General features: G+C 40.7%; 1 protein-coding gene across 3 annotated transcripts; it reads right to left on the minus strand.

The window, feature by feature from the left end:
• Positions 1 to 24,967, minus strand: C37H2orf80 (chromosome 37 C2orf80 homolog). 3 transcript variants are annotated; one of them, XM_038585107.1, is made up of 10 exons: positions 24,860 to 24,956; positions 24,500 to 24,616; positions 22,208 to 22,338; positions 20,451 to 20,532; positions 18,212 to 18,294; positions 16,237 to 16,324; positions 15,616 to 15,687; positions 6,363 to 6,450; positions 5,952 to 6,064; positions 1 to 471 (listed from the first exon to the last, which is right to left on the minus strand). In XM_038585107.1, the coding sequence occupies exons 3-10, from the start codon at positions 22,246 to 22,248 to the stop codon at positions 463 to 465; spliced, it is 576 nt and encodes a 191-aa protein (XP_038441035.1). In that variant the 5' UTR covers positions 22,249 to 22,338; positions 24,500 to 24,616; positions 24,860 to 24,956; the 3' UTR covers positions 1 to 462. The 3 variants fall into 3 exon arrangements, with proteins under 3 accessions (XP_038441035.1, XP_038441034.1, XP_038441033.1); XM_038585106.1 differs by lacking the exon at positions 5,952 to 6,064 and having other exon boundaries at positions 24,856 to 24,967; XM_038585105.1 differs by lacking the exon at positions 5,952 to 6,064.
• Positions 24,968 to 26,874: the final 1,907 nt, after the last annotated feature.

Here is a 26,874-nt window from a genome sequence, read left to right on the forward strand (position 1 = left end):
TTTTTCCTTTAATGCTTTATTGAAATGATTTTAAATGTTTTCACGTGAGAACCTTGTAAGGACAATGAATGACAGGTTCATTTTATTTCAGATCGAAACTTGGGGAAACTGCCTCCTACTCCTCCACTCTGCAATATTCAGTGCTAAACATTTGTGAAATGTGCTGCAAAGCCAGTCTGCTCTGACATAGAAATACTACATATTCTCAAAATTCTCCAACCTGCGGTATTCCAGTTACAAGGAAGTAGCATAAGATATGCACTTTTTAAAAAACCACAATATAGCCATACAATAAGATTCTAAGAGGAGAAAGCCCAACATCCACAGTAACACTTCAATAAAATTTGCACCAAAAGCTAACTATAAAGAAAAATGTGCTGGCAAGAATTGCAGTGTTAGGATGATGTTTCTTTTCCTCTCCCAGAGACTTTATTATGAACTTCCAGGTGCAATTCCAAGTCTCTAAGTGACCTGCAAGATTAAAAAAAAAAAAAAGATTTTGGTGCACAGACATTAGCTTCAATCTACAGGAAGTTAAGGTCAAATATCAAATACTAAGTTACTGACAAAGATGGATTAAAATACATGTAGGGGGGCAGCCCCGGTGGCTCTGCGGTTTAGTGCCACCTTCAGCCCAGGGCCTGATCCTAGAGACCCAGGATCGAGTCCCATGTCAGGCTCCCTGCATGGGAACTGCTTCTCCCTCTGCCTATGTCTCTGCGCCTCTCTCTCTGTCTCTCATGAATAAATAAATAAAACCTTTAAAAAATAAAATAAAATAAAATAAAATAAAATAAAATAAAATAAAATACATGTAGGTACAAAGGAACTTCCATGGAATTGTTCTGAGAGGTTTGGAAATGGTTATATTTCTCAACTAAATACAGTATATGATCCCACACTGAATCCTGTACAGAAAGAAAAAAAGTGTTTAGAAAAGGACATTATTGGGTCAATTGACAAAATTGGTATATAGATGGTACATCAGGTAAAAGTATCAATATTAGATTTTATGAAGTTGATCATTATACTCAGGTTATTGGAGGAATGACTTTATTCTCAGGAAACACACTGAAGTATATAGGGGTATAGCAATATGGTGGTTATCACTCAGATGGGTCAGAAAAAAAATTGTATCTATTTACAGGGAGAAAGAGAGAACAAAAAGAGATGGAAGCAGGAAGAATAGTGATGCTAATAGAGCAAAATGCTAGCATTTGGTGAGTCTGAGTAAAAGGTATATGAGGGTTCTTTGTGCTATTCTTACAATGTTCTCCTAAGCTCAAAATTATTTCCAAATAGAAACATAAATAATAAAAGCTACACTTCTTTTAACTAACCTTACCCAAAGCAAATAATTTCCTTTTGCCCCTGAGCAGTTGTGTATTGGGCTTATATAGTATTATTTTAAAATGTTATATATTGCTTTGAATTTAAACTTGAGTTGCCCTCCCTCCATTGCCGATGGAGCGGTGTTGACGTCTCCGGCTATGATAGTGGAGCTAGTGATTTCTCTTTGACGCTCTATCCATTCTTACCTCATGTAGTTTGATGCACTGTTGTCCAGAGCACAGGTGTTAAAGATTGTATGTCTTTTCAGAGAATTCACCCCTTTATCATTATGTAATGCATTTCTATATGCCTGATAATTTTCCTTACTTTGAAGTCAGCTCTGTCAGAAATTAGTATAGCTTTTTCTTGCTGTTGATTAGTGCTGGCATGATTTATTTTGTCCATTTACCTTTAATCTATATATGTCTTTTTATTTGAAGTGAGTGTCTTGTAGATAGCATATAATCAGGTCTTGTTTTTTTTATTCACTCTGACAATTTTTCTTCTTCATAATTTTATGATGACATTTTTCATACAGAAAAGTTGAAATATTTAAACAATGAAGATACAATATGCCCACCACCTGGATTCTGTAGTTAACAGTTTGGATTTCTTTCTCTCTGCTTACATTTGCCCATCTGCTCCTGCATGCTGTCTACTTTATCCATTAGAGCTCTTAGCATATGAAATCATATTTGTTTCAAATTCCTGGTCTGAGAGTGCCAACATTCCTGCCATACCCATTTGTAATGCTTGCTCTGTCTCTTTAAATTATGTTATATGCATTTTAGTATACCTTGTAGTTCTTTCTTGATAGTGAGGCATGAGGTTCTGGGTAAAAGGAACGCCCTAAATAGGTCTTTAGTGACGTGGCTGGGGGGGTTGTGGGAGGAAGGGAGGATTTCTAGAGTCCTAGGATTAGATCTGTCTTTGGTGAACCTGTGCCTCTGGACTTTGAACCTCATAAATTGTTTCTCACTTTCCTCTCCTCCAGCTGGGACAGGATGAGAGCTGACTGGAGTGGGTATTTCCCTTCTTCTAGGTCAGTCAGGCTCTGATAAAACATCAACAGGTTAGGTTGTAGTTAACTAGTTGCTCTCTTGTATTTAAGAATGATTCTCCCCCACTCCCCACTCCTACCCCCGCTGCTCCCCAATATTTGCTTTGAGAACCCAGCAGAGCTCCTGCAGGTAAATCTCACAAAATTGTAGGTACGCTGCTATGACTGGGTACCCTTGGGGTTTTTAACTCTCTGAGTTGTCTGCCCTGAGGTTCCTGTGATTTGCCAGTTGCAGTAAAGGTTTCCTACTCCAGCACTGTATCTGCGGCAGCTTCCACTTGTGAGCCTTTGCTCTGGTAAGCCCTAACTCCCTATATTCGCCCGTGGTCTCTCCAACCTTGGGGACAGAGATTAGTTTGCCCTCTGACCTTCTCTGTCCTACAGATCCAAGAGGAGTTGTTGATTTCTCAGCCAGTTCAGCTTTTTACTTGTTAGGATGAGTGGCAGTTTGTAAATTCCTTGCTCACGGAACCGGAAACCAGAATCCCTCAAAGTGCCCCTTCTCTGTGTCTTGTTCTGATCCACAGTATTATGACTGTCAGGAGCGGTAGGAACAAGAGCATTTGTATTATTGCTAGCCATGGTCTTGGCTGTTTCACATATGTTGACTCATTTAGCCCTTGTAACAATCTTCTGAGATAGGTACTGTTATAATCCTTTCTTTAGAGATGAGACATGGAAACACAGAGAGATTCACTTAACGAATCATGCCAGTTATTAAATGAGAGAACCAAGAGTCAACTCTGGGCTGTGTGACTCCAGAATCCACACTCTTAATCACCATGGTTATCTGTTTTCTCGCTCTTTGGTTACATCCTGTCCATTCCAAATCCATTTCCTGGTAATGTGCTCAATATCGCCACTTTCCTAGGATATGGTGTTGCTCATATTCATTTTGACTAATAAGTGGGTTACTAATATCAATACAGTATAAAAGAAATCTTTAAAATGATTATCCAAAATGCCTGGATTGTTTAAAAATTTTCTCCCTTTCTTTTACTTTATGAAGCAATTCTGTGGCTGGAAATAAATAGAAAATTCTGAATGAGGCATTGTTTTATCTTGAGGTAGAAAAAGTTGTTCACCAGCTAAAAGACATGATATAATGTCCATAAAACATATGGATAAAGAAATGAAAAACTTCAAGCAATAAACTGTGAAAATATGTTTTCCACATATTTCTAAAAGGATTTGTTTATTTATTTTAGAGAGAGAGAGCAAGCGAGTGTGTGCAAGTGAGGGGAGGCCAGAGGGAGGGAATCTTCAGGAAGACTCCGTGCTGAGCATGGAGCTCCATCTCCTAACCTATGAGATCGTGACCTGAGCCGAAAGCAAGAGGTGGATGTTTAACTGAGCCACCCAGGCACCCCTTTTCATATGTTTAATAAAAATATTTTTCATTAATTTCTAACCAATCAGTCAGACACACATATATGCATTGATATGTACAACAAATATTTAAATATTACAAGAAATAGTAACAATGGTTATTTCTGAGGAGTGGGACAGGGGTATGGGGAAGGGGGAATTCTTTTGTTTTTCCATTTGTATTTTCTGTATAGTTTGAGATTTTTACTATAATCATGTATTACTATCACAAAGTTTAAGCTAATTTAAAAGTACACTACTCAGAAGTTGGAAAAGATGCCCAAAGCACACAGATGATAAAGAATGAACAAAAATCATAGATGTGTTTTCTGCTGTTTGATTTTCAAGAAGAGGATGATATGGAAAGGATTCATCTCAAGATCCAGTCCTACTGCAAAATGGGCATTTATTCTTTGGACACTCCTGGGTTTAAAGGCATTAGTTAGCCTGTAGAAATGGCTGGTCCCTAGATATGAACCACTCAGTCAGTAAAGACAGAGCATAGTGGTTTGAGAGCACTCAGGAGTACGTATTGTCAATTCACTAATCAACGATAATTACTGAATAGCCCTGCTTACAAAGCACTTTATATACATGTGGGAAATAGGAAATAAAAGGTCTGTTTCCATCAGGAAGCCAACAATCTTCAATGGTTATGGAAGAAAATATACAGGAAATGAAATTGTATTTTCAAAACACCGTATCAATAAGTCATCTTGAGGGCGAGATTTTTAGTACATAGGATGCATAGGAGTCTCAGGGGGTCTAAGAACTCCTGTTTCAGATATCTGGTTTTTTCATAATTAAGTTTCAAGTCTACATATCAGTGTGTGTGTGTGTGTGTGTGTGTGTGTGTGTGTGTGTGTGTTTGCCTGTGTGTTATTTCTGGAGTTCCTTTTTCCCCCCTGTTGTTTTTACTTTCTAAAACTTGCTATCTCCAAAATCCTATTATAACAACAACAACAACAACAACAACAACAACAACACTTCATCTTACTTCAAACAGTTCTTCAGTGACACAGGTATGATTCTAGAAAAGCTATGCCTTCAAATATCATTATAGCAAATATTTTTAAAAGAAAACTCAGGATAGTCAAGATTTCCCAATAGTGAGGTTGTCATGTTACTAGAATAACACTTATTAACACCCTGATGTGACCAAAGAATTCAGGCAGTTCCTAAAGCATTTGCTATGATAAGGTTACGTTTCTCACTGGTTGGTAGCTTGCCTCTAAAACCTGAATGCATCCGGGGCCTTCCGTGGTCCAGTCTATTCAGAGATTCACATTAAAACAATGCCCAGTACAGCAACCAAACTACATAATAAACATTTTAATTTTCACTCGTGTTTCTTGGAGCAAGCCCAATGGATAACCCAGTGGACCAAGTTTCAAGATTCCCTTTTCCCTTTCCTACCTTACAAACCTGTAGCTGGCCCACACCCTCTTGTTCAGCAAAGTCCTAAAATATCTCAGACAGCCAGCTGTACCCCTTTTCTGATTCTCTGCCCTCTTAGCTTTTATTGTGTTGAGTAACTTGGTCTTCTGATGTTTTTAAAATTTCCTTTTCACTTTGCACATTAGAGAGCTCAGGACTGGAAGGGCAAAGAGGTCTCCTGCCTTTCTCCTTGTCTCCAGCCCTGTGCATCTCTGACCTTTCTCCGAATTCTGCAGCATAAATGTCCCAGGAACCAGATGGGCAGGGCAGGAGCAGCAGAAATGCAAAGCAGGCAAAGACAAAATTTCATTACTGAGAGAGGGACCAAGAAGAGAAAACTTTAGGACAGAGACATTAATATAAATCTCCTCGACACACTTACTTGAATCAAAGAATAATAGCTGATTAACTTGTGAATAGCATTTCTCAAGTGCTAAAAGATAATAATGGTTAGTATTTGTTTGGGGTTTACTCTGTACCATGCACTAATCTAATCACTTAAAATGCATAATCCAAGTTATTTATCCCAACAACCTGGATAGTAGATACCCTTATTTTTCCTACCTTGTAGAGGAGGAAACTAAGGCATAGAGAGGTTATGTAGCCTCCCCGAAGTCACACAGCTATTAAGTGGTGGCTTTATTTAGACTCAGACCCACAGCATCTAACTCCAAAGGCTAGACTTTTACAATATAAGTAAAGTACGCCCCAAAACTTGTTATGAGTTTGGTCCAATTTACATTTTTAGACCTACTTTGTTCTTTGGCTGGGTGTCCAAAGATACATTTTTTGATGATTTCCACGCTGTGGCATTTGCTTCGCTGCTGGTGGCAGTTTTATTTGCCGCTCCCCTTCTTAACTTGACACCTAGAGACACGTGTGGTTAACCGAATCCACATAAAAAAACTTTAAGTGAGTCCACCCACAGATTTAGATTCTTCCTTTCTAGAGTGCTTTGCTCCCATCACTAAAGGATCTGAGAAATAAGACTTTCCTGATTTCTATAATGAAGGGAAATTAAGTCATGAATCCCTCTGGCTTGTTTTTTTCTTTATTCAACTGGACAGAGAAGTCTTATTACCATAATGACTTTGGTCTTGCTTTGTGGGTTTATTTCTTAGTTTTACTTAAATTTCCATAAGCAGGTGCAAGTAAAGAGTCTTACTCTGTTTGCGGGCGTATTCTGCTGCTTTGGGTGCTGTTAACATGGCGAAGGGATGCAAGGAGAGGCGGAAAGGTGAGGCTCGGGGAACCTGAAAGGAAAACAGTCCTATTTTTATTTTCTAATTAAAAAAATATTGTATTTATTTATTCATGAGGAACACAGAGACATAGGCAGAGGGAGAAGTAGGCTCCCCGCAGGGAGCTGATGCAGGACTCCATCCCAGGACCCCAGGATCACTCCCTGAGCCAAAGGCAGATGCTCAACCACTGAGCCACCCAGGCGTCCCAGCAGTCCTGTTTTTAAAAGCCGCACACACTTTGTGCTGTTAGCACCTGCTAGTTATAACACCTGGTCTCTTGAACCAGCCCATGGTCCTCGGACAGCACCAACCATCCATGGGTGACTCCTGTTTCGCATGGCACACCTGTTCATACACTGCCCTTTGCTCCCATTCCTGGTTGCCTTTGCCCAGGATGCCCTTTCACACACTGATGCTCTTCACATTGTTGCCTTTGACCTGGGATAACTATTTGTGCCTTTTCTGCCTAGAGGCTCCTACTTTCCCTTAGAGATGTAGCTCACATATCACCTTTTCTGAGATACTTGCCCCTTGCTTCCCCACCCCCGCTCTCCTGTGCTGGCACCCTGCACCCCACCTTATCTCAAGGCAGAATTGCTGACTCTACTGGTCTGGGAGCTCAAAGCATGTGCTCATGTAGGACAACCCCAGTGTGGGGTAGTTAGTTATAACCCACTGTCTGCTGCAATACACTGGAAACTTCTACAAGGTTAGAACTGTCTCTTCATTCATTCCTTCCTTTGACAAGTTTTCAGTGAGCACCTACTATGGGCCAGGCCCTGTGTCAGGAGCTATGGTTACTAAGAAAGACAAGGCTCCTGCCCTTCTGGAGCTGAGGAGGTGCAAACGATAGACGATTAAACATCCAGGGTAATCATACATTGTGATAAGTTTAATATATAAAACAAGATGATGTGCAAGCAAGTGACTGGACAGCCACCACTTCAGACAGATGGTCAGAGAAAGCCTCTAGAAAGAAGCAGTGCTTCAGCTGAGATTTCCAGAATGATTGACCACCAGCTAGGGGAAGAACAGGAGAGGAGTGCTCCAGGCAAAAGGAACAAGAAGGTATTCTTAGAATAACCTGCATTTCCAGACACAGAAAGAAAGCCAGTGTGGCTACAGCATAGCAAGAAAGGGGGAAATTATAGATGGGGTTGAGGAAGGAGGCAGGAGCCAGATCATCTGGGTCCTTGTTGGCCATGGTACGGAGCTGTACGTTTTCCCAGGACACAGTGGAAGCCATTGAAATATTTTTAAGCTGTAGTGTGACAAGGTCTGATATAGGTTTTAAAAAGATGACTCTGGCTGCTGTGTGGAGAATGGGTTGGATTGTGGAAGCAGGGAGCCCAGATAGCTAATTTGACTTTTTCTCTCCATTTCCCTAGGGAGTGCCTAGCACATAGTACACCTTCAAGTATCATTGACCAGTAGAACAACTACCATTCTAGTCCAGCAATAGTGGTTAAAAGCATGGACTTCAGTCAAACAGGCTGTATGAAAGTGCACAAGGTGTGTGACCTTGGGCATGTCACCTAATTCCTCTGTGCCTGTTTCTTCATGTGATAATAATAATACTGGCAATGACCTTATAGGGTTGTGGTAGGAAATAAAAATTTAGTATATGTAAAGTGCTTAGAATAGTGCTTGGCACACAGTACAATATATTGACTTTTAAATTAATGATAATAATTATTATTATTTATATTTGTCATCACCACCTCCCTCCCTGACTCATCTCTCTCTATTGTGTAGCATAACCCATGGCAACAACTTGGCCACCATTTTCTTTACAAGATCCTGCCTGGAAATAGCTAATCAAAGAATTAATTAAAAAACAACTCATTAGAGCCAGGAGGCCTGAAATAATTAATATCCCTCTGCAAGATCAATAATTTTCTGCTTTCTCACTGAGATTCAGGCTTTATATTTATAGAACTTATTTCTAAGGAGCAAGATATGGTTATACAATTCTCTTTATGTATACATTTCAACAAATATGCTGTTTCATCAATAGGACACCCTTACATGATGTATACCAAAAGACAAGAACAATATCCATTTTTAAATAATAAAATACCAATTTTTAGATTATGAGGTGGGTAGAAAAATTTCCACCCTATCATCCAAATTGATAATGATCAAGTTCCCACATAAATGGTATTCCTTCAAAATAAATAGAAATCTGTATTTCCACAATTTGAGTTTAAGATAACTGTGTGGTTTATATATAGGTGGGATGTTTTTGTTTTAAAGAAAGGTACTATAGTTATGCATTATTTTGCAATTTTCAACAAGAATGACAGACCAGAGAGCCAGGAAAAGCCTGTGTCCCTGACAACCCTGCGGAACTGTGCTACCGGCCCTGGTCTGCCCACCTCTGGCTCCTTCACATGAGAAGTAGATGTGTTTTCATGATTACTATAGGTTTTTGGTTGTATTATACAGAAAACATGAGTTAAACAATAAATGAGGTTATGTTCTCTTTGTTGACAGAATAGTTTATAGCTATCTGGGCAGGGACCCTTCTAAATTTGATCTCAGCTTTCTATTTAAATGCCTAAAGTATTTATAGAGGGGAGTGCCTGGGTGGCTCAGTGGTTGAGCGTCTGCCTTTGGATCAGGTCATGATCCTGAGGTCCTGGGATCAAGTCCTGCATCAGGTTCCCTGCAGGGAGCCTGCTTCTCCCTCTGCGTATGTCTCTACATCTTTTTGTGTCTTTCATGAATAAATAAATAAAATCTTAAAAATATATGTATATAGAGTTTATTTCCTATCTACATTGTAAAGAATTAAACATAAGCATAAAGGATGGTCTCCCACTTCAAGAAGTAGATAATCTATTCAGAAACATGGCCCTAATATGCAGAAGGTGATGAAAGGGGGCTTTGTATTAGTTTGGGGGCAATTTTGGCTATGGGAGCAGCCCTTCAGAATAATGTATACGAAGTCCAAGAAAAAGAGAACTGGCTTACATGTCGTTCTCCATGCATTTGAAGATTCAAGACTGATGCTTTTCATGCTCTAGTTCCTTATCCACTGGGGAAGATAGAACCTGATAATTTTAAAAGTCACTTCCAGCTCAGATATTCATAAGTCCCGATAATCTGATGGCTCATGCAAGCAGTTCCTACAGCTTCCTGTGTAGTTCATATGTAAAATTATTTTCAAAGTAGGATGATATTCAAGTCCTAAACCTAGAGTTGATCCTACAATCTTTTTTTTTTTTTACTTAAAACTATTTACTAAGGTCATCGTTGTATCAGTATAGAAGTATTATTACAATTATTTCTTGATTCATATTCTTATGAGGTGCCAAATTGTGTCCAAAGCACATTCAACAAAAATTTCTTCTAACTGGAAGTGGGAAGAGAAGAAGATGGAGGTTTGTCGTATAGGAATGTGCACAAGGCCCTGGATACATCAAGGGATGAAGAGTATAGATTTTTTAAAATTTGAGACAGAGAGAGTGAATGAGTATGAGCGGGGTGGGTAGCAGAGGGAGAGGGAGAATCAGGTTCTCTGCTGAGCAGACAGCCAGATGCAAGGCTCAATCCCAGGACCTGGGATCATGACCTGAACCTAAAGCAGACACCTAACCAACTGGGCCACCCAGGTGCCCCAAGGGATGCAGAGTATAGATAGTAATCATCTGCCTTTCAGCCTTGAGGACTAATTTACTAAAATGTCATTTGGTTTCACTGAGATAGAAGGTGTAGAATTTCTGATTCTAAATGTCAAAACAATTGAACGTATGCTCACAACAATCATATTTCTCCAAAATAAAATTAGGGCGCATCATCTGGAAAGACAGTTTGTACTGTCCAAGATGCTTTTCAAATGAGGTTGGGATCATGCAACATCATATTTTCTAAATGTTTTAATGTTTGTGAAGAGAAAGGGCACATTTCAAATAGGAAGAGTACTGGAAAATCTAGGACTTGGCTGATTGTATTTCTAAAAATTGAGGCTCTGTGTAAATTAAAAGAAAGAAAGAAAAATGACCCAACCAAAAAAAAAAAAAAAATGGACTGAAGATTTTTAGCAGGCACTTCACAGAAGAAGAACATAGAAATAGTTATTCATTGGTAATCAGAGGAATATGAATTTAAACCACTTAACAGCCACTTAACAGACTGACAAACTTAAAAAGCCTGAAAATAGCAAGTTTTGGTGGCAACCAGATAACCTCACTGCAGGTAGAAGTGTACATTGGTACGACCATCTTAGAAAACAGTTTGGCTTTATGGAGAGCTGGAGATGCACATACCGATGAGGTGGTGGGGTCACACCTAGACATAGGCCATACAGAAATCCTGTCACTGTACACAAAGAGAGATGTAGAGAAATCATCCAAATGTCTAAAATAGAAGAATATGTAAATAAATTGTGGCGTACTCCTACAGCGGAATATTATGGGCAGTAAACAGTGTGTAATATCAGAGATGAATTTCTGCAACATAATGTTGAATGAAAAAAGAAAGCCATAGAATAAAACATCTGCTTCATTTGTAAAGACTGCTTTTTTATATTACTTCTATCAAGTTCAAAGAACATGCAAAACTAAACAGTACGTTGATGAGACATGCATATGCGGTAAAATTAGAGAGAAAGACAAGAAAATGATAAACGCTTGATTCTAGATAGTGGAAACAGAGAGTAACAGGAAGGGTAGGAGCTGGAGAGGATGCAAGGGGAGCTTCCAAACTCTTGATACCGTTCCATTTCATCCACTTGGTGGATTTGTTGTTTGATTGGCTTTTATACTTTAAACTTATATTGTAAGTATTCATTTGGACATAATGGATATTGAAAGCATAGTTTTCCACCTCTCATCATAAAGATCTGCCAATATCGAACTTTTGTGTAAACCCAATGGATCCTTCTCCTTATCACGAAAATGCTTTTTCATTTCTGGGTCAGCATCTTTCAAGAAGAGAAAACACTCGGCAGATTATTGTGGTAAGTGCCTGGAGGCTAGGGCTGCAGAAGGATGTGAGGGGAAGACGAGCCTGCTGCAGGGAGGCCAGGCTGCTGTCAAAGGACTTCTGTGGATGAGAGGCAGGAGTGTGGGTGGGTTTGGAAATAATAACACTAATGTTGAAGGTCCACCACCCCATACCAGCATCATGCACCTGATGTGTATGTGTATGGAATCAGGGAAGTTAAATAACTTCTCCAACGCCACACAGCTAACAAGTGGCAGAGCTGGAACTGGACACCAGTCTGTTTGCCCCTGAAGAGTGTGCTTTGGACTTGAGGTGGAGTTAAATGATGGTTGGTCAGACTTTGGGGTGTGGCTGCAGGAAGAGAGAGGGTAAGTAGAGGTTCTGGTGTTCTCTAGTCACCTCTCCTTGTCTTTCTCTTCTCTTTGCTTGTCTTTCCTTCCTCTTTCTCTGACAAATGGAACTGAAGAATATTTTTATTGCCTGCTTGCTTTGTTGAAAGCAGATTTATGCTTCTTTTTCTTCAGTTTAAAATTGAGCAGGCTATTTTATATTTATCTGAAGCTGGTTGTTAGTAACAGTCATTTGTGTGAGACCCTTAGTTGATTTTTTTTCCCTATAGGTCCAACATCCTCAGCAGAAAAATGGCTCCCTGTCATCAAATAAGAGCTCCCTATCAGCAGTAGAACTTGAGGATAATAGACTTGGTGAACAACACTGAGCCCGTGATGCCTTTCAGTCACCAGGTGGCAGCAAATACTCCTGAAGAAAGCCATTAAGCCAATGCACAGCCCATATAAAATTGTGCAGCCAATTTTAGTGGTGAGAACTTCTACATAATCTGATTAGTATTCTACAGGGCTTTACGCTCTTGCTTGGACAGGATTTTAGCTGTTGCTTAGGAGACATTTTATCCAAAGGAATCAAAGTTTATTCATATACATGCAGCAATTAGAGAAGAATCTTTGTCAATAACTTCTTTTGAACAACCCTATCTCCCAGTTAAAACAATTTTTTGAAATTATGTTAAACCTCGAAAGACTGTTTTAAAATAGCTCTTACAATTTAATATTCGAAATGCTACATTTCCATTGAGAGGTTCTATCAATTTCTGATTTAAGATGTGAAGGAGGGGATCCCTGGGTGGCGCAGCAGTTTGGCGCCTGCCTTTGGCCCAGGGCGCGATCCTGGAGACCTGGGATCGAATCCCACGTCGGGCTCCCGGTGCATGGAGCCTGCTTCTCCCTCTGCCTGTCTCTGCCTCTCTCTCTCTCACTGTGTGCCTATCATAAATAAAAAAAAAAAAAAAAAATAAGATGTGAAGGAGGTCCCAGAGTTGAGCTGATATATAGCCACAATAGAGAGGCCTGGGCTGGTATTCTTGAAGTAGGGGGGAGCTTGTGAGGTCCACAAGGGTAGATGAGCCTTACATTCTCGTATTTGTAGCTCAAATGGTATCATACCCTATGTGATCATTTGGTGTCTAAAATAGGCAAAGTTTATATTATGTTGATAATATATATGATGCTTGATGAACTATTTAATTATGTAGAGCAGTGGTTCTCAACCAGCTGTGGTTTTGCTTCTTAAGGGACATTTGGCAAAGTGGAGAGACATTTTTGGTTGTCACATTGGGGGGAAGCTATTGGCATCTAAAGGGCCAGCAATGCTGCTAAATATCCCACAATGTACAGGACAGCCCCCAGCTCCACCCCTACACAAACAACAAAGAATGATCGGAAATGAAGTGTTGAAAAACCTTGATTTATAGAAATATAGAAGAAATCATATACCCAAATCCCAAGTACCAGAACCTTAACTATAGTTATTGTGTTGAGGTTACCATGTGCCAACCACTAAGGGCTCTACTGGTACTAATTCATGTCATTTCCCACAGCAGTCCCTTTTTCTGGTTCCAATTTTTTTTTTAAGATTTTATTTATTTATTCATGAGAGGCACACACACAGAGAGGCAGAGACACAGGCAGAGGGAGAAGCAGGCCCCATGCAAGGAGCCCAATGCAGGACCCGATCCCGGGACTCCAGGATCACACCCTGAGCCAACGAAGGCAGGCACCAAACCACTGAGCCACCCAGGGATCCTCTGGTTCCAATTTTTATGATGAAATCGAGAGTGATGGAACTTAGAAGGATTCTTCTGCTTGCAGTTGGCTCTAACCCAGGCAATCTGGCTTCAGAATCCTCATACTGAACCCCTACCCAAGCTGCCTTCCAGTTACAAACCTATAAATGAGCTGAGAGTCATATCCTATAACAATATACAAATGCAGGTGTTTGAAGGAATGACCCCTCCATGTTAGTATTTTCTATGGCCCTTTTGAGCTGGTCATTATGTAGTCTATGTACACATCTGGGCTTTTTAGTTTGAGTCACTGACTGTGAGAACAAGACTGTGCATAACCAAACAGGGAATGTGCTGAATAAAATCTATTTACTGAATAAGTGAAAGACAGGATGGATAGGCAGCAATTGGCCTGCCCACCTCTAAATAGCATGGCTTCCTATTCCAGCCCTTTAAAATGAAGCTGGCTAGTTGCTTACAAAGGCCGGAGTTACTTGGACACCTGTGTTTGCAAACTTTCTTGATTGATAACCGAACCAAGACTGGAAGCATTCATAGGGCCATCCTCTCCAGGATGTGATTTTCCATATTTGCCCTTTGACCATGTGAGTGGAGGTCAACCAGTCAGTGCATGATGCCTACCCTAGCCATCCCCAGGCACCAGAAGATGTGGAAAAATACAATGGCTGAGCCCTAGGGGGCTGGGCTGGATAGTTATGTGTATATGTTAGGAGGGTTGGGGAAAGGGGCAGCCTGGAAGGGGGAAAACTGCTGAAAAAAACAGCAGAAATTAAGCACTATGGTTTGCTTGGCTCTTTAAGGAACCAAAAGAGCTGGGATATCTTTAAAAGCACAGAATAGCTTGGTCTCTGAGGAGCCACCTGCGGTGGCTTATATGTCAACCAAGGTAGAATGTCAGCTCCAACATAAGGTACAAGACCTACGAGAAAAGTAATCTTGTCTGACTTGTTCACCATCAAATCCTTTGCACCTATAACTATATTGAATGAATGAATGAGGTTTAAACTAGGGTGACCAGAAGAAAGGTGCTGATGTCCTCTGTGACCAAGGGGCTTTGAGTTTCAGGACTAGAGCCAGCTTACATATGTATTAAAAGTGACAAGGCACTCGGATTCAAAGTTTCAACACTTTTTAGTAAATGCTTGACTCTTCAGCTGGACCTGGTGGGCTCTTGATTTTATGAGACCCCACTGTTTGCTGTATGGTCTACAGGTAAAAGAACAAGATGGCTATGGCCATTTCTGTGGCCATAGCCCTGCCTCTGCCCTGGCCTTCCTGCCAAGTTGTGGTGGGAATCAAAAGTGACAGTGTGAGCAGAAGGTTGGGTTATTAGGGTATGGACTCTCTCTCTTTCCTCTCTGCCTCCCTCCCACTGCACACCCCTCCAGCTCTATCCCCTTTTCCCTTTTCTAGAGGTATCTAAAGTAAAATAGATCACTAGTTCACCTCTAAATACTATCTTATATTTAATGTTTACTAAATGTTCGTATGTAAGTAGCAAAAACTGAACTGGCTATAAGGTTAATTCAGAATATTAAAAAATTTTTTTAGATCAGTATATGAAAACTCAAAGAAGGAAAGGGACCTAGGGCTCCATAGAAGTGGTGTCAGAAGTGGTGTCACTGGACTTCTGAGAGTTGTTGCTTCTACTGTTGTAATGTAAAGGACTCTCATGGGAAGAGGAGTGGCAGCAGCAAACTACAGAATTTATCAGGAGATTGAACCTTGCAGAGCTTGTCCTAGTTCTAAATGTCCTGGTACATCGTGCAAGAGGAGCACTTGGACTTGCCAAACCTACATTACAAAATGTGGAAGTGAGAAAGTCTGCTTACCAGAAACAGAGGCAGAATCTAGACTCTAAGCCTGGTGCTCTATTTGCTGCCTCTACTCAGCCTTGTGCAAAATACGTTTGTGATTACGAACAGCCCTCACATAAGCAAATCATTTTACAAAGATTTATTATCCAACTAAGATATGGCTACATCTGGTTTTGTACATTTTGATGAAAAAAAAAAAACCCCTGTTGTTTCATGCAGTTGAAAATGTTAAAAACACATTATAAATATATAAAATAAATTCTCTCTAAAAATCTCTTTTATTAGATAGTTTCAGATCACTCCTACCTTAGTAGCCCTAGAATTGGTAGAAGAATCAGCTCCGTATATTTTAAAGACTTCCTCAATTGGGATACTGTTCTGTTAAAAAAACAACAGCACCAACAAATGCATTATCATATCATGGCTTTTCTTATATTACAAAGCAAAGAAATCATAGCTCTGGTGTGTCTAGAATCATGCTTGGATACCATGGGCACTAAACAAATAACTTCTGAATAAATGGATAAATCAGAATCTCAGTATTATTATGTATGTCTTTCATTCTTGTGTGTTTGTTTTTGCCTCTTTTTTTTTTTTTTAAGATTTTATTTATTTATTTATGAGAGACACAGAGAGAGGCAGACACAGGCAGAGGGAGAAGCAGGCTCCATGCGGGGAACCCGATGCAGGACTTGATCCCGGAACTCCAGGATCACGCCCTGGGCTCAAGGCAGATGCTCAACTGCTGAGCCACCCAGGCGTCCCTCAAGGACTTTTCAATATCTTTAAAACTGAAACATTTAGTATTAGTAAATCCTAAGCATTTAGAAAGATCAGTTGAAAAATAAAATAAATATGCATTAATATCAAAATGCACATAATAAATATGAAATCTCCATATATGCAAATAGTGTTCTTTTTCCTTACCATTAAGATTCCAGCGTAAGATGATAAAATCATTGCTTCTCTTTCTTTTCGGTTTGGATATACAGGTCTGTCATGAAATGGCATTTTCCTAAGGGAGATAATGAATAAATAACAATGGAAGGCTTATTTTTTTCTTTTTGACACCTAGTAAGCTTATAATAGTAATCCATAATTAATCTCCAATGGCCATGTGTTATGCACTTATTTACAAAATTGAGGTGGCTAATCTGCCATCAATATAGTACACACTTTGAATTTGCAATCTTGCAACAATGGTGATGAATTTGCCTTCCAATGTTTTCACCACTGCCAAACACTGGCCACTATGGTGGACAATTATGGTTTTGCCAATCTGTATCCTCTTCCCCTTCTGTGGCAGAACTCTCCCCTTCTTGCTGGGGTAACCGCATCACCCACTGTAAGCCTATCTGCTTCTAGGGAAGCCAAGGACATCCCTAGATTCCAAGGGTAGAAAACACACTGTGGACTAAGCTAGTCAGAGTATTCCAATCCCCCACCCTCCATCTCTGGATAAATCAGGGGCTGAGGCATGATTGAGACACAATTCTGTGATATTTTTCTTAAACCTACTTTCCTGCGGACTGAATATTGTGACAAAATGGACTGAATGAAGAATAAGGTTCACCGTTGAGTGGCTTAGTCTGTTAAGGATCAGACTCTCGATTTCAGCTCAGGTCATGATCTCAGGCTCCTGTGATCGAGTCCCTGCCTTGGGCTCTGTGTTGAGTGTGGAGCTTGCTTGGGGTTCTCTCCCTCTCTCTCTCCCTCTGCTCCTCCCCACCACTCAGGCTCTCTTTTTCTCTCTCAGAAAAAAAAGAAAGAAAGAAGGAAAAAGAAAGAAAGAAAGAAAGAAAGAAAGAAAGAAAGAAGAAAGAAAGAAAGAAAGAAAGAAAGAAAGAAAGAAAGAAAGAAAAAGAAAAAGAAAGAGAAAGGAAGGAAGGAAGGAAAGAAGAAGAAGAATGTCTACCCAGAGGAAAGAGTCCAGAAGTAAATCTTGATGACATAATTTGAGTTTTAAATTAATCCATGCCTAATGTAGACCCATTCCTGGACTTTTCAAATAGAGTCAATAAATTCCTACTCTCCTCCCCTTTTGAGAGGGGAGTGCTTAAGTCTGTTCAAGCTAGATTTTCTGCTTATTACAACTAAACCTTAACTGATATAGCTATCCAGGACAAGGTATGTGTTCTAAGGCAATGGAACAGAAAAAATAACTGGCCTCTTGAGTAAGCTATTAAGTCCTGGCCTCATTAGTTCCTTATTCTTACCAACTGAGTGAGTCTGCCTGGCACACATGGAAATGCCAATAATCCTGGAAAGGATTCAAGAAGCTGTAGTTCAAATAGCTCAGCTCAGGTATATGTCTAGTTAAATGCTTAAGAGATTGTGTTTGATAGTCCTTAGAAAACAACCATAGCCCTTACCCACAGAATTGACCATTTTAAAAAAAAATTTGTTTATTTGAGAGAGAGAGAGTGAGAAAGAGAACACAGAGGGAGAGGGAAAGGGAGAAGGAGAGGGAGAGGGAGAGGGAGACTTCCTGCTGAGAGGGAGCCCAACTTAGGGTTGGATCCCAAGACCCTGAGATCATGAACTAAGCCAATGGCAGATGTTTAACTGACTGAGCCACTCAGGTGCCCCAAGAATTGACCATTTAAAAAATCACAGCACATGCAAAATAAAGCACAGTTATATTTCTAAGATACAACATTATGTGTGAGAAAGATCATCTGACAGAAATCAGTCAGAAGAGATACAAAATATGTAAACATGCATATGTTGACAACTATGGGGTCTCTTTAGGTATCTAGCAGGCAAAGGATACTCACCCTGCAGCATTTTCGAACAGAGTGCCTCGTGGTGGAAGATGCCAGAGAGAAGCTTTCTCTATCACTACTCATAGTCATACATTTTTAAAAAAAAGAAGGAAAAAAAAGAAACTATTTCAACTCACACTTTCTCCCACTCCAGCCAAGTTAAGTCTTCTGAGTGATCCAGCCATTGCAAAGCAACATTGATGGCCAAGTCATAGTGTGCCTGGAAGCGGGAAGCACAGACAGCAAAGGGATGGGCTTAGACATTGGCTGGAGCACCCCCGGACCCAATGACTATGGCATTGCTAAGCCTATTCTACTATTTTATGATGTCTACAATGGAGGGGGGGGGACCATCTACTATGTCCAGTAACCTGATGCTCAGACAGAGATCTGAGATTTATTTAGAAATCTTCAGTGATTACATTTACTTCTCACTAGGGCCATTTTTAAATTTTTGATTCATGGTGACAGGAAAAGAAAGGATAAATTCTTGGAAGGAAACTAGGAATCAGGGAATCTAGGTTCAAATCTAGATATTGTCAACAACTCACAATATATCCTTGAGTAAGCTGCTGATGTCCTCAGGACTTCAGTACCCCCAAGTTTTAAAATAGTAGAAGGAGAAGGTGGGGGAAGAGGGCCACAGAGAACGATTTTGAATTCTGTGAGCAGAACATCAGAAATGTGCTCTCAGGGGGATCTTGGGAGGCTTCCAAGAGGAGGCCCTGGTGGATCTCGGGCTTGAAGAATGAGAACTTCTCTAGGTGGAGAAGGACATCCTGGGTGGCAGGGCCAGTATGAACAAAGGACTGGAGGTAGACCCGATAAGAGTCTTGTATACAGTAAAAAGTTGAGGACCAATTTGAATGTTCACTTCTATCCTATTGATCATCTTTCTGGTAATATCTAAGCATATTCACCTTGTCCCTATCAAAATATTCCTTCTCTCCTCTCTATCCCCACCTCCGGAAAAGGGAAGGTTGGTTTTGTCTTGGTGGTATTAGATGGGTTCTAAGGTTCTAACATTGTCTAAATAATGTACAGTTGACCCTTGAACGCCCAGGGGTTAGAAGCACCAATGTCTGCAGTCTCAAATCCTCTATAACTTTTGACTCCCCCCAAACTTAACTACTAATAGTCTGCTGTTCACTGGAAGACTTGCTGATAACATACACAGTTAACACATATTTTATATATTACATTTATATACTATATATATTATAGATTACATTCTTATAATAAAGTAAGCTAGAAAAAAGAAAATGTTATTAAGAAAATCGTAAGAGAAAAAATATTTACTGTACTGTAGTATATTTATTAAAAAAAAAAAAGATTCCATGTATAAGTGGACCCGTGTTGTTCATGTTGTTCGAGGGTCAACTGTACTTATTTCTTTCATCAACTAAACCAAACTAGAAAACCCAACAACAACAACAAAAAAACAAAAACAAAAAACAAAAAAAAGAACAGTGATCAGTGGTTGAAACCTAATCCAAAGGTTGGTGCTTGGGCTAGCAGCCTTGGCATCTCCAGTTGCTTATCACAAATGCAAATTCCCAACCCCACCCAAACCTCACAAATCAAAAGGGCCTTGCATTAAGATCTCATTAAAGCTCGAGAAGCACTTATTTAATCGATTTAATTTCTCCATTGAACATGTGCACAGAGAAGTACTTTTAGAACGCCAAGGCTGAACTGCTTATTCAGCTCCGGAAAGTCAGGCAGGGAGTGGAGAGGGGTGAGGGGAGGGGTGGGGGGAAGGGTGGGGGGAGGGGTGGGGAAGGGTGGGGGGAGAGGTAGGGAAGGGGAGGAGCAGAGAGAGAGGCTTTCTTCCTTCTTAGTGCAAGAGGAGGAAACAGGTTAGCATAAAAAAGCTGAGGGTTGACTAATTTATTTGAATTAGATCTTTACATAATTTTTTAATTTCTGTGAAGGGAAGTTTCATTACACATCAGGAATCTGAGTTCCAGCATAAATAATGATGAAGGATTTTAGGATTATTCAATCCTTTGGTTTTCTCCATGAATGCAAATGGTAAAAAACAAAACATTATTATATTCGAGAACTACATACTTCATTTTGTCAAAAAGTTTTCAACATCATGTATATAACATTTAACCTTGCACTCATTTGCTTTTTTGTCTTTTCAAGGAGAGAAATAGCAAAAGTCTCATGACTTTTATATTCTCATTCTTTTTTGCTTTCCGTGTAATGAGTTGAAAAGACCATGTGGAGGGACCTAGGATGAGAAGAGGAGGAAAAGGACATTTGGGGAGCATCACGATTAGCCTTGTTCACGATCTACATTAGATCCTTGTTCTGTCCCCTGAACACAAATAACACAAATGTGACTTGCATTGGCATGCCTTTCTTTACCATATCATCTAGAAAGGTGAGTTGCCTTCTTCCTTTTGGGTCAAATTCATTTTCCCGAAGTCTGATGCCAATATAATCTCCCCTTAAAAGCAAGAGAGCAGCATTGAGCCATTGGGAATGAGAGGGGAGCTCCGTCTGCAGAAGAACATTCTTCCCAACCCTCCCTCCTCCACCAAAAGACAAAGCCACTGGTGGCTCTGGTAGCTCAACTAATACTCATTTTGATTTAAGTAGCAATTCTGCAATGATATAGATTTAAAGCGTCTAACCACTGTGAACTTCAATCACATTTATATAAAAATAAAACTCATGTAGTTGGAACAGAATTGATGGGAAAGCGGAGAGGGGCCTGACAACTTCCCACACGCAGAGGAGATCTTTCGAAACCAAAAGGATGGAGACCTGCTGTTTAAAACAAAGATTCCCTTGCTGCCTGCATTAAACTCAGTCAGAACGTCCAAAGTTGAAAAGTTCCAGCCCTGTGATGTTCTGTATGGATGTATTCTCTTGCCCTAAGGCCTTTTTCCCCATTAGAAGGCAAAGGAGGAATTATGCATAAAACCCAGGAATTCCTGTGGGAACCTTTCCCAGCTGCCCTGGGAGAAGAGAAAGGGGGCTACCCCCCCCCCCCCCCCCCCCCCCCCCCCCCCCCCGGGGAAGTCAGGAGAAAGGAAGGATAAAGGGACATGAACTCAGTTCCATTTTTAAGGTTCATACCGTGCACTTGGGGCAAGTTCCTGCCAGGGCAGTGGGGGCCGGGAGGGGTAAGTTTGTGTCTGGTTTCCAAAAGTTTTCTGAGTCTATTAAGCTAAAATTAATAAAAATTCTCAAGTTTTGCTCTCTAATTCCAAGGTACTCTATCTAGAGTAGCCTAAATCTTATTCTTTGGATATAAAATTAAATCAGTTTTGAAATTCCAGTTCTACATGGAGAATTGACATTTCTGATAACAAATTTTTTTTTACTATGTTGGCCTCCAAGCACATACATGTAAGTAAATATGTATAAAGTCATACATATTTTCTTCCAATACTTTTTAAGGACTTGTTAAAAAACAATTACTACAGTAGGCGGGAGAAAGGACATCTGATGAGGACTGTGAGAAGGTCTTTGATAAAAAGATGTTATTGTCATGCCTATAATGTATATGAAGTAGAATGGCCTTTTCCCCCCTTTTGATGTGGTCTGTGTTTTTCACCAACCTCTTAATAAAGTCATAGAAAAGCTACCGGGGGAGAAAATTTTTTTTCCAGGGGAAAACTTGTCTTTTTTTTTTTTTTTTTTTTAAGTTCAGATGTCAAGAAAAAGGAGATGAATTATTTAGTCAATAAGACTGACAATAATAGAGGCAGAGGCTGCAATTAAAATGCCGGGCCCTTGGGTACATCTTGCAGAAATCTCTTCTATATCTTCCACCAGCAGGGCCCTTTTAAAGGTGCATCCTGAGCAGTACAGGCAATCTGGGCTGGGGGCTCAGCTGTTGGGCCCTAGAATGGGGGTGCCTCTGACACACACGATCCTGGCAGAAACGTCCTCTCAGGAGACTACATCCTCCTTTGCACCACATGTGAGGCCTCTCAGGCAGGAGGCAGAGACTAGCTCATCTGGCTTTCTGCTTTACTGCAGGAATAGATATTCTTCCTCAGATTTTTAACGCCCTCCCCCCACCCCACCTGCCAATATCCAGACCACCTATGACCTGCAACCCACCAGAAGCCTAGTGTAACAAACAAAAGTTTATTCTCAATCATACTTACAGGAGCTTTTTCATTTCCTTCTTTAGGAGCTTTCTTTCCATGATTCAAAGCTTGTCCAGCTGGGCAGGTAGCTGTAGCTTACACTGTACCTGATATCCTTGGGGAAGACCCAGCCTCTCTGAGCCTACAGGCTACAGCAGCAAATCAGAGAGAATTGGAATTGGGATGCTATCACTCCAAATACCAGTCATGGAGTCCTAGGCTCTGGAAGGGATCCCAAAGTGTGCAGAGCTCAGACCTCTTATCCAGCAAGTTCCAGGTCAGAATTAAACTGGCTGGGGGTGAGGAATGGGAGGGCAGTGCATTCATTGTACCTTGAGTTTGTCTGATAACCTTTTTTTTTTCTAAGTTTCCCAATATTCATCACTTACTTATCCTTGCAATAAGCTAGCAAGTAAAACAGTCCTGGCTTAGGTAATAGTAGATGAGATTATTTGCCAAGAAGCATCAAAAGTGTTGTGATCTGAATCTGGGTTCTGTGCACATTCAACATAGTGACTCTCAGTGAATCCACCTTGGTACAATGGCTCATAATGGGATTTTCTATAGAATCCATGTACGACTTTCTATGGCCAAGGGTCCTGGAAAGAACATATCACCATGGCAAATATGAAGCCATATCCTCAGTTCTTACCCCCACACTGAGCCAGAAATTCAAGTTTAGATAAGGAGGTCAAAAAGGGTTTGAAGTCACAGAAATGCGATGCCCAGAGAGAGGTAGAAGCAGGATATCAACTATGTCTGCGATGTTTTATTCTTAAACAAGATCAAAAGCAAATTGTGATGGTTCATTTTTATGTGTCAACTTGGTTAGACCGCTGTGCCAAAATATTTGGTCAAAAATTGTGCTAGGTGTTTCTGAGAAGGTGTTTTTTGGATGAGATTAACATTTAAGTCAGTGAACTTTGAGTAGAGCAGATTACTGTCCGTTATGTGAGTGGCCTTCATCCAATCAGTTGAAGGCTTGAATAGTAGAAAGATCGACTTTTCCCAAGCACCAAGGAATTCTGCTGGAGAACCCTATCATGGGTCTCCAGCCTGCCAGCCTACTACCCCTTCAGATTTTGGACCGGCCAAGCCACCGCAGTCACGTGGGCCAATTCTTTAAATCTCTCTCTGTTCATGTATACACATATATACATATATTTTCGGTGTCTCTGGAGAACCCTGACTAATAGACAAATGTATATTTAAAAAGTTAACATTTGTTGAATCTGGGAAAATAAATTCACAGATGTTCATTATCTTAACTTCTGTATTTTTGAAATTGTGCCTGTGTTTTTAAATCATTACTTTAAGTATGGTTGGAATAAATAAAACTTTGGAAACTTTTGGGAAAAAATTGCAGTCTATATTTGATTCAGCTCACCAACAAGAAGCAAAGAGAAAATAGGATATCATTAATTTAAATGAATTCTTCACCAGACCAATTTAATTATTTTGGACTATTCTTGCTGCCACTGCATCTGCTTCTGTCTTGGACGGGATGTGGAAAAGATGAAGACGAAAGGTGGGGGGCAAAGTAGGAGCATTCCATAGGGAATGAATGAACTCCATAGATAGTAATATAGTTCTCTACGGGAGAGTCAATTGGGAGAGAATACTGCAAGCCAGAGAGGGGAACTTGTGGCCTAGAAGGAAAAGCACTGAGCCGGGGAGGCCAGATGCCGGGATGTGGTGTCCACTCCACCACTGATTGGTGTGGTGGTGGCCAAGCCTCTTGACTCTTCTGCACCCCAGTTTCGGGTCTTATCTAAAAAATGATGAACCTGGCTGATGTCGCCAAGAACACCTTTTGCCCTAGCACTTGAAACTTGATAAAGGCTAGCACTTCTACTTCACTGAGTCAAAAGAGCACTTATTGGTAGAACATTTGCTTTATCTCAATTCCTTGACAAGGGGGTGGGTGGGCTCCCTTAGCTTTGATGCCTTTTTAAAAGCAAAAGACGTAACATTGGCTTTAACCCATTCTTGTTTGTAATTCTGAGCCAACTCTTTGATTTTCAGACTTACAGGTTATAAAATATGTGTGTCTTGGATGCTGTGACAGCTTCCTCTTAGACTGCCCTCCCCAACCGTCATTCAATGTGGCATAATATACAAAGGTTAAAATCTTAAAAGTATGAGCATGTCCCAACCCCAGGAGGTCCAAAGACCCAGTAAGCCTATCAGTTAGCTGTGTCACCTTGGATAAGTGAATCTGTCTCTCTGTGTTTCTGTGTCTCCTCTTCTGTAAAACAATCAGTGGAATGAGTCGAGGTGTCCCTTCTAGCTGTAGAGTTCGTGACTTACATGCTTTGAGGAGCTGGGCCTGGTTGAAAGGGGGCCGTTTGCATAGACTACGTAGTTTCAATTTGAATTCAGCCACTCTTCTGTCTATAGAGCTTTCACAAAAAAACAAGACTCTGGCTGGAAATACACACAAAAGAGTTAATAGAAAGATGTCAGCTGTCTCAGACATTAGCTGTTTCATAGAAATGAACCCCACAGAAGTCTCAGCTTTACTCTGTAAGAACATCATGCCCTGAATATCTGCACGCTCCATGCAGATCCCCTCTCTGCACTCCTACATCCATGATACAAAACTCTCAGATTGTGTTCTATTAGGTGTCCAGCCCTTAACAAATTCCCCTTTCAGAATCTCTCACCAACCAGAGACCGATTCCGGTGCTTTTGTCCTCTCCCTGCTTCTGGAGGTGTGTGCCGGAGCACCGAACATCATGGGCTTGGGCTGGTGCTCACAGACATCAGGAAAACACATGCTTCTTTTTTGGTTGCTAGGAAACAGTGACTGAATGAAAATCATTTGTTTTTACCCAGCCTCCTACCCTCTGCCAGCCTGCAGGGGAAAGAATGTCATATTTAGGACCAGGTTGTGATCCTGACCTGGAGTTCAAGTATCTTTTTACCTGAGTAGGCTTTGGTTTCCCCCCTAAATGATTAATTGGAAAGCTGAGAGGATGCAAGAAGTCCTCCCCCAGGGTTTTTTATAGCACTTGGCTGCAGATTAGGGAGTCATCTGACTGAGCAGGGATTGCTGGAGAAGCCAGGGAACCTGTGGCCCCTCTCACACTTAGGGTGTCTGGAAGCACTTTGGATGATTCCACCTACTGACAGAGTGGTGGGAGTCCTGAAGGACCACTGCCTGGTACAAAGGATCATCACCGGGATGCTTGAGTGACTCAGCACTTGAGCATCTACCTTCAGCCCAGGGCGTGATCCTGAAGTTCCAGGATCAAGTCTCACATCGGGCTCCCAGTATGGAGCCTGCTTTTCCCTCTGCCTGTGACTCTGCCTCTCATGAATAAATAAATAAAACTTAAAAAAAAAATCACCATTTCCCCCCTGCTAAGTGGTCTCCGTACTCACACACTTGCCTCCTCATCCTGAGTACTTCCCCCCCTGCTTACAGCTGGCTCACGGTTCCCCACTGTCTTAGAGACCAGAGCTCGCTGTGGCCTGTACGTGCATCTCCTCCACACCTGTGGGCAGAGCAGAGTTTATTCTGGTCCATGTGCACCTGGGTGTCAGTATCACTTCCACTCCTCTCCACTGACCAAGGCTCTTGGTTACCTGGTATCTCAAGTGTTCGAGGAGTGACACTAAAAACTCTAGATTTGGATTTTTATAGCCTGGTTGTTCACTCCACCTTGAATTTATAGGATACCCAGATGTTTCCAGGCTTTGTGACCCTAAAGTTTATATCATTTGAATTTGATGCAGTCTAAGAAAAAAATGCAAAAATGTGAATACAAAATTAAATGTTTTTTAGAACCATTAATCACAAAGAGCTGACAAATGCCACCCTATCAAAAGCATAAAAACGAATCATGGTATTATCTTTATTATTAACTGAAATAACCTAAAACTATATTCTCTTCCATAATTTTTGATAACTTCTTAATATGACCAAGATTTTGTGATATTACTTTCTATGGAGAGACTAGAAAGATAATTCAGTCTTTCCTCTAGTGTGGTTGTTAACAATTATTTTTATTTACGAATGAAATATTAGAATAAACTAAAAGTTGTTTTTCAGCTTACTGGCTCCCTGTTAGTGATGCCTACTTTATAGTGTCACCAAAATTTCCTGCTCCCCAAGATGCTCCTTGCCCAAGGGCAACCCTGGAGAACTTTAGCCTTGACCTTGTTCAGCCTGTTCACCTTTGCCTCCCTTCCCTGTCTCCCTCCCACCCCAGCTGAAATGCTGCAGCTGGTCCAACTCAGCCAAGACATTAACTCCAGTGTTCTCCTCCCCAGCTCCAATCCCTGGAGACCCAGAGAGTCCAGGTCCTAAATGGACCAACGGAGGCTGCTGGATGTAATGCCAACAGTGTACCTGCCTGCCCCAATGCCAGGGCAGCCACCCGGGCATGGAGGGTGATGCCCAGGCTGCCTCTTCCTTCTTCTTCCAGTGAGAACACATCTAGCTTTTGAAGAACCCAAGAAAATGATGACCCCTTTACCTTGGCTGCTTTGGCTTTGGGAGAAACCTACCGCTTCTTATACTTCTTATTGCCAAGACGTTAAATCAAAACAAAACAATACAACATCCAAAAGCACTTTTATACCACAGCTAGAAATTGTCAGTTCTCACAGCATATCCTGGAGGCAGATATGCAAATAATATCCATGCTTTATACATAAGGAAGCCAAGGGAAGAAAAG

Source organism: Canis lupus, chromosome 37 (assembly GCF_011100685.1).
Source record: "Canis lupus familiaris isolate Mischka breed German Shepherd chromosome 37, alternate assembly UU_Cfam_GSD_1.0, whole genome shotgun sequence".
Lineage (NCBI taxonomy): Eukaryota > Metazoa > Chordata > Mammalia > Carnivora > Canidae > Canis > Canis lupus.